The 8,698-nt window shown below is 43.6% G+C and overlaps 1 protein-coding gene across 1 annotated transcript; it reads right to left on the reverse strand.

Moving 5' to 3' along the window:
- Window positions 1-367: 367 nt before the first annotated feature.
- Window positions 368-3,541, reverse strand: LOC106815612. Its single transcript, XM_014820097.1, has 4 exons — window positions 3,256-3,541; window positions 2,707-2,870; window positions 2,254-2,315; window positions 368-1,479 (listed from the first exon to the last, which is right to left on the reverse strand). The coding sequence occupies exons 1-4, from the start codon at window positions 3,305-3,307 to the stop codon at window positions 1,209-1,211; spliced, it is 549 nt and encodes a 182-aa protein (XP_014675583.1). The 5' UTR covers window positions 3,308-3,541; the 3' UTR covers window positions 368-1,208.
- Between the last annotated feature and the right edge of the window lie 5,157 nt (window positions 3,542-8,698).

Here is an 8,698-nt window from a genome sequence, read left to right on the forward strand (position 1 = left end):
AATTTTCAGGATAGGTCAGAAATGGGGTAACTTAGAATTGATTACATTTTGGTGGTGATCCGGATCCAATCAATTATTTAATTAATTAATTAATTAATAAAAATTTTCACAGTGAGAGAATTCAGCTGCCTTGGCACAGTTCTGCGCTCTCCGAGTGCTCTAGTTGTTATTGTATTCGGACGGGAATTCACAGCTCGTGTGCGGCGGCTGGCGAAGAGCAGACCTATTTGTGTCGTAGAGCGCCTAATGTGTGATGCATTTCATACATGTCATTAAAACAAAACCACTCGTTAAATTTCTTCCATCTTTTCAATGCAACAAACGATCGTGGACCGGTAACTAAATACATCACGGTTAAAATGCCATCATCAGTGTAATAACATGTTTTTATTTCCCGATTTTCCACCCACCAAATATCGCACGGCGCTACGCATTCCTCCAACAAGCCGACTAGGTAGAAGCGTTTAATCCACGCAAAATCTCACGCACGCATTTTTGATACAATGTGCCTAACGCAAAGTTAAGTTTGCAAATTCTCTCGTAATGGTAACGCGCATGATATTCGCTATAACCCGAGGGTGGGCGAGATAGTACAGATGGTGCGTTCCTGCTTAGCAGCAATATGATCTGAACTTTTCGCATGCATGCACATATCCAGCGAAATTTAACTGTTTATCATGCAGAGCACGAAATTAAAGCACGTGCACAGTTAATGCGCTCTTGATATTTATACGATATTGCACGTACGCTGTCAGCATCTGCCTCAGCATTTGCTACGATCCGGAACATGCACAGGTAGCTGGTTTTCGAGAGAACGTACTTGTTGATTTTGAGGTAAGTTAAATATTTCGAATTACGAAATTAAATACGTTTCTATCACCACACTGCACCAATGATGTTTGCAGAAAGCTCCGAGACGAAAAGCGCATGTACCGTATATTTCGGCGACGACTTCTATAAACGATAGCCTTCACCAATGCTTCTCATTTGCAAAACGAAAACGTAATAAATTATAATTAACAGGCGGATTTAAAGAAAAGGTCGGTAATTCGTATTTATTTCCGCGCCAAATCTTCCCAAACTTTTTTCACGAGAGGTGAAACTAGAGCCATTAATTTCCGCATGCCATTGGTATCGCGCGGCGACGCGCACACGCGTGTGCGTGTGTGCGCGCGTACGTGCACCGCGCATACCCAGGCTGCTGCCCCTTACTTGCTACTCGCGCGACACGCATTAAACTCTAGCTTTATGTTGGAGACGATGGGACTACGTTGATGCTTGTGGATGGAGAGCCCTGCCCGGCCCGGCGACGCTGGGAAGACGAGATACTTGCCCTCTAAGTCGGGGAAGTTGCCATCGTCCACGCTCTTGCGACTTTTCGTGAACGTGATTTCTTGCCTCCCCGGCACGGACGACGAGCTGACGGAGTTGACATTCTGGAACTCGTCGGTCGTCGGACGTCCGTAACCACTTATGAAGCTGTCATAAAAGGGAAAGCTTTAGCGAAATCACCCGGGTGCCAGGGGCGACGATGGTACGAACCGCGCCATATCAAGGTGACCGGGGATCCGGGTAATATATTCACGAGTAGGTTTAAAAGTATCTATAAACCTATCAGATTGTTTGACCGTGATATATATATATATATATATATATATATATATATATATGTGTGTATGTATGTATATATATTGCACCACCTTGAGTCCAAGTATAAGTGCGGTAAGGCATCAGCGCATTTATGATGTTTCTGACAACTGGCCCCTGGTTTTAAACAAAAAAACTTTACTGGTCGTGCGTACCGCAGGGAGACTGTCCTGCATTATTGTACTGACGCCACACAGACAGATAGTCCAAATTTTTTGCTATACCGAAGCGTTTCGAGTATTGGTGATATTAGGCACGCAGTTGGATGTAAATCTATCCGTCGTGCTATATCTATCCGTCGTGCTAATTCTATCCGTCGTGCGGCTTAGTATATTCGTAGTTACAATAGTTTAACGAACGAAAATGCGGAAGTAGAATATAGTATACGCTTATATTTAGAACCATGCATGCCGTTCGTATTTCACGCGATTATATTTTCTCTTGTAATTGATTTTTTTTCAGTTGTATACCGTTTTAACCGTCGTTTACTGTTTTTATAAGTCAAACACGCGAAATGACAAATTCAGCAAGCAGCGCGGTTTAAACTATAGATCATAACATAACAACCGTCGATTTTACGATAGCAATTTAAATAGTTTATCATACCTATCGATAAGGACCGTTTGTCCATTTGGCATTACGAACCCGTAGGCGAAATCTGTGTTGGGCTAAAAAATAGAAGTAGGTATAAATGTATAATATAAATTTGCAATGTAAAATAACTATTATATACTACTGACGATTTCGATTCGAACGAGATGCGACTTTGAATGACGTACATTTAATTAGGATATACCATTTATGATCAACCAGTCTTTCACGAAACTATCCTTCTCTCTCACTCTCTCTTGTTCTATCTGTCTCTCACACACTCTCAATCATTCTCCTGCTCTCCGTTCTCATTTTCGCACACTCGTACAAATGCACGCAGACATGCACACACGCATACACACCAGCACTCGCTCACTCATTCACTCATTCTCGCCACAGCCATCACTATATCGACTTTGCTCTTCTTTAACTGGATCGACGTGAAATTAGAACATCGATTGATCTTACCATGCTATTGTCGTTCGGTAGTTTGAAGCCGACGCCTAGCCAAACGTCTGACCGAGAGTGGCTGATCGTGAACTCTATCGCATCATTACGGGCCTGGGCGCCGAGTTTGATGTCCCAAGTGGCCGAGTAAGGACCGCGGCTGAACGATCCGCTGCAGTGGTCACCTGCAACGTTGTGTGGTCGTAGTAAGAGTACGGATATTATATCGATCACACATGCATTGATGTGTGTAATTCGCGGCGAGACACAATCACGTGTGATCGAGCGTATATAGAAGGAGAGGGGATTACAATATACGAGTATACGATATACGACCCGATACGACCCGATACGATTAATACGATATACGATTCCGACCCACGCGTTCCAACCTACGAACGCTACTACAATTCTAGCTTCGTCCTGGCTGGGCTTCTCTGAGCTGCCACTCTGCGGTGAGTGTATGCGCGATGCTGTCCCGATTGTTTTAGAGAAACAAACCACGTCACTCGCGGGGCTTTCGACGATCACGTTGGTGATGAGAAGGTTTAACGGTGGCTCGAACCCTACCTGCGACTAGTTGACCAGCGACGAGAAGGCAGACAACGATGAGGCGGTACATTGTGCCGGTCGGTGCTTGTGATGTGTTTGCTCTGACGTGCCTCGACGGAGTGAAACTCGTCTCACAACTAGGGGCCTTATATAGGAACACGCCGCCAGCGGTGATGTGCGCGTGTATGGAGAGGGGGTAAATAATGTGCCGATGGCGACAAATTCAGGTTCTCCTCCGACTGCTGCGGATGTTTTCTAGGTCTAAAATCGGGTCACGGTATAGTGAACTAGATCAGTAGTGAACAGACCAGAATACATGCGCGAATGCACACATCATACACACACACACACACACACACACACACACACACACACACACACACACACACACACACACACACACACACACACACACACAAAGAGAGACACACACACACACACACGCACGCACACAACTCTACATAGAGTGTCTCAAAAATACTCCCGCACGTCCTGCAACTACGGCGGCATGATGGAATCCGACATGAGAAACGTACGTGTTCATCAATAGTAGGGGTTCGATAGCCATGTCATCCACTTCGTAATGACGAGATACAATTAATGAGCGCGAGGGGAGGGGGGGGAGGGATATGGCGTGCCGCGAAACCTCTCTTTGCAAGAGGTGTGACGCGTGCGCGCGTGCGACCCTGGTGTGAAAACAGTAATAGACCCGAGGTCGGATACCCTGAGATAATAGTGTGATGTTCACACTGCAGCTGACACACACGCACGCACTCTCTCTCTCTCTCACACACACACACACACACACACACACACACACACACACACACACACACATACACACACACGTACACACACGCGCACGCGCAGACTGGCACTGTTATACACGTGTGCATACATGTTTTACATACACATGCACACGCGCGCACGCGCGCATACATTCAGGCACGCACACACACACGAACTCGCTTGTTACGCTAGACGTGATGCGGCCATGATGCCGAGGCGCGCCGAGGATTGACACTTTGTGTCTCCCAATCACAGCCTACGCCGCACCAGTCTTCTATATTTTTAAAGATGAGGATCCATTGGACCACCAAATCGCCGATCTCATGAACTAGGGCATTCTGCTATGTCAGAACGGTTTCTTACAATAGACTTTGCCACAAATACGAAAATAATACGCTGTTTAGCGCACTGCGCTACGTCCTTCTGTTGCATTTTCACATTTCCGTAATCAGAATAAGCCCCGCCTTCTTCGTTGATAGATATGAATGGGGCGTCACCGACGTGACCAGTTACTGTACCTACTGGCTTTCGCCAGCCTGTTTACTTTTCGTAAATAATGAAATGCCCGGCCGATGCATTTCGCATCGAAGTGAAAAAATTTCGGCATTTGCACTTGCTGTCGAAAGTGAAAGAGTGCGTCATTCATTGAATATTGAAGTTTTTCTTCAAATTAAATAATTCCGAAAATTCCTAATCGCGCTACTCGATTATTTCTCAGTATTTCTTAAGGTGCATGGAACATTTTACAAATTTAGTGGTGTCAGTTAGTCACGGATAAGTCACAGTACGTACTAACCGTATATGTTTCACATACGTTCACCTATTTTGCACACAGGCGGTCGATCATTGTAAAAAATTGTGCGAATATGTATTTTTATTGAGACGTTGCAAGTGCCTGTGCTTTCATCAGTCTTGTACGTCAATGCACGTGCGTCAAGAGCCACAAACTCAACACAATTTCATCTCTGTTATTGTTTACGCCTGAATGCGTGATTGATCAGGGAGGGGTGCATGTAAGAGGGAGACATTTTCTTTGGGGTTCCGAAAAACACCATGGGCCATTTCAATTGGAAGCTCTGCATAATGAAAATCTAACAAGCCCTTTGACTGACTAGTCAAGAAATTCAAAGGTCTGTATATTGCTCATATTTAGCCGCCGATAATTCTTATTTAGAACAAAGTCTTCATTGTTATCTTCTAAAACTACAGACCATCCGCTGACCGCTGTAGAGTCGTGCGCCGGGCCGCGAATTGTTTTTTCCTACACGTTATATCCATTGCAGAGTTTTGGGCTCCTCTGATTGGCTGCTTTGATTTGCTTTGACTCAACAAACATTCAAAACAAGGGAACAAACGCCATTTGTAAACATTTATTATGGTTTATGATCTGTAGATAAGTAAGTTTTCTGATGTATTTTTTATGAAAAACACACATTTTACTCATTAATATAAAATATAATATCACTATAATTACAATTATTTGTGTAAATGTGTTATTTTCATCGTTAACGTTAAGTTATGAGAGGGTCTGGGCTTTCGTAACACTTACTACATAGGCTACGTACGTTAGCTCCAAGAAACGGTATTGCTAGGGTTAGAATATTGTATATTGACGTTAGTCACACAGCCTGCATGGTTGGGTTATACGTACGTATACGTACTCGTACTATAGTATAGCCCTTCGCTCCGTCGCAGGAGGAAGGACTGAAGGGCTATAGTACTAGAGCTAACAAAGGTTTGTTTACTTTTTGCTCAGTCTAGCGTCAACGAGTACGTATAGCTCTAGTACTAGTCTATAGCCCTTGGCTCCTTCCTCCTGCCTGCGACGGAGCGAAGGGCTACTCTATAGTACGAGTACGTATACGTACGTATGTAGTATTACGAGAGCCCAGACCCTCTCATAACTTAAGATTATGATGAAAATAACTCATTTACACAAAGGATTGTAATTATAGTGATATTATATTTTATATTAATAAGTAAAATGTGTGCTTTTATAGAAAATACATCACAAAACTTACTTATCTACCAATCATAAACTGAAACCAATTTTTACAAATGGTGTTTGTTCTCTTGTTTTGAAGTTTTGTTGAGTATCAAATCAAAGCAAATCAAATCAAATCAAATCAAATCAAAGCAGCCAATCAGAGGAGCCCAATGGATATAACGTGTAGAAAAAAAAAATTCGCCGCCGGGCCTCGAATTTGGCGCACGTCTCCACTGCGGAAAGCGCTTCATACTTGAATATCGCATATCCCGTGGAACTGCGCGTCTCATCCGAGTCCGCGCGCAGCGCTCAGGATCAACAGCAAAGCTGTGCCACGCAATCTTGTATGATCTCATTTATTATGTATTGTTTTTTTTTCATTAAAACCAGCCTGGCTTTCCAAGAATTCTTATAAAATAGATCACGTAGCTTGTTAGTTAGTAATATAAGCGACAGTTAACAAGCATTGTCGGACATCAGCCTCAGGTGCTATAGGTGCCTAGCTGTCATACAATGTTGGTGCACGCTATTGAGATAGTTAACTGCAGGCTGGTCCGCGTGGGTACGGCCGGTATTCTAACTAGCTGTTGTCTGAATATAGAAACCCGTTTCTGCCTGCTCGTTAGGCAAGGTATAATAAGACGTAGTTAGAACAAAGAGGTTACGGATAGACAGAACGAGAATGAGACGAGATGCGGGACCTAGGGATTGTCACCTAGGCTGTAGTATGTAGTATGTATATGTATATACATTTTGTATGTGTTCAAGTTATGTATTCAAGTTACAAATAAAGTCACATTCGTTATACATTGTGTCTGCAGTACCAGCTCTATCTGATTTGGAGACTGCATCACCCATCTAGAACCTCTACATCTCTACTACTTCGTCATCTCTTTTACCTGCGGCATCTCACAAGATGATTCCTAAGGCTTCAACTCAATTCTCACACTATAGACTGAGTGTGTTTTTATAGCACTGGTTGCGATTGCAGACAAGCAAAATGGCTCGTGAGGCTCGTGAACAACATTGAAAACACGCGTTTTCGAAAACACAGCGCTTCGAGCGATATTTAAATTCCCCGATCGAACTCAACTTGTAATACAGTCGAAGGACGAATAAGTAAAGTAGCTAGGGATAACCATTGTTCGGGCTGGTCATATATGACCAGCCCGAACAATGGTTATCCCTAGCTACTTTACTTATTCGTCCTTCGACTGTATTACAAACTTAACTTTGTTTCTATCCGTTTGAGCGCTATATAGAAATCTATGGCATTCAGTAATATATGCATGCGCGAATTGAGCAAAGATGGCGATAAGCATGACATTTAAAAATCAACCGCAACATCAAGTTCTTCAATCGTTTCTTCGCAGTGTCCCACCGCGGCGTGTGATACAAAGAGTACGATTGTATTACTTGATATACGGTTCTAATAGAGACTTTAAAAGGAATGCAATAACATTAAAGCCAACGGCGAAATGTTTTAATTCATCTACAGTCTTCTCTACTCTCAGCCACCCTTCTCGCACCACTAATTTCTCCGCGTTAGAAGAGAAAGAGAGAGAGAGAGAGAGAGAGAGAGAGAGAGAGGACAATGGGGAAGAGAAAGAGCGGGCGGGCGAGAGAGAGAAAATGAGAAAAGGAGAGTGAAAGAGCGATAGTCAGATAGCGCTTGCGTCACGTTCGAAACTAATTTACGGTTCGGGTGCCACGCCGAGGAAGGGCGAGCCCACCAGCCGCCACGCCGAGGAAGGGCGAGCCCACCAGCCGCCGCGCTAGCGAGCCACAGATAGATCCCCACACCGAGATTAGAGCGCGCGCATTAAATGTCCGAATGCATTAGCGTTATTGGTGGATGCGTGCATGCGAAATCACTAAATGATTCGGATAAAGTCGGATTCTCGGCGAGCGATCCCGACGCTACGTCACACGCACACTCGATAGAGAGAATGTGTTACTAGAACGGCGACGCCATCATCGGCAGACGAACTAACGAATTTCTTAAAATTCACAGGATTTATTTGTGCCGCGAGAATTACTTCGAGAGATTATGCGCGATGCGCATGCGCGCGCGTTATGCGTGTGACGCAAACACACATGCCGCCTGCGCGAAGGTTGTGGCCTCATGCTATCGCAAACTGATTATAACTTCAAGCTAGCGATGGCGAATTAGTTATAACCTCGCCCTAGGGAATTGATTATATAACCTCACTCTATACCGAACTGGTTATAACTTTGCATTGTAGTGAATATGTTATGAAACATTCACCATGCATGAAGATCATACCGAATAAAACCTACATATACGCGATATAACCGCGAAAACAAGAAGCTAGAATCACATCTCACACATGTGTTGTGACGAGACGTTGGCTATGTTAGGCGAGGCCAGGCGCATGATAGCGTGGTCCTACCATGCACGAGAGAGAAAACATGTTAAATTATTCCATTAAATATAACAGTCATTGTTTGGTAGGAAGACGGCGTATGTGACCAAGACACAATGTCATGTTACCATGCAGGAGTGGCATAATATAGATTTACTCTCCATATAGACGTTACTATAGATGTTAATATAGATGTCACTATCGATGTTAATATAGATGTTACTATAGATATTAATATAGATGTTACTATAGATATTAATATAAACGTTACTATAGATGTTAATATAGATGTTACTAT

This window comes from Priapulus caudatus, unplaced genomic scaffold (genome assembly GCF_000485595.1).
Source record: "Priapulus caudatus unplaced genomic scaffold, Priapulus_caudatus-5.0.1 Scaffold1157, whole genome shotgun sequence".
NCBI classification, from domain to species: domain Eukaryota; kingdom Metazoa; phylum Priapulida; class Priapulimorpha; order Priapulimorphida; family Priapulidae; genus Priapulus; species Priapulus caudatus.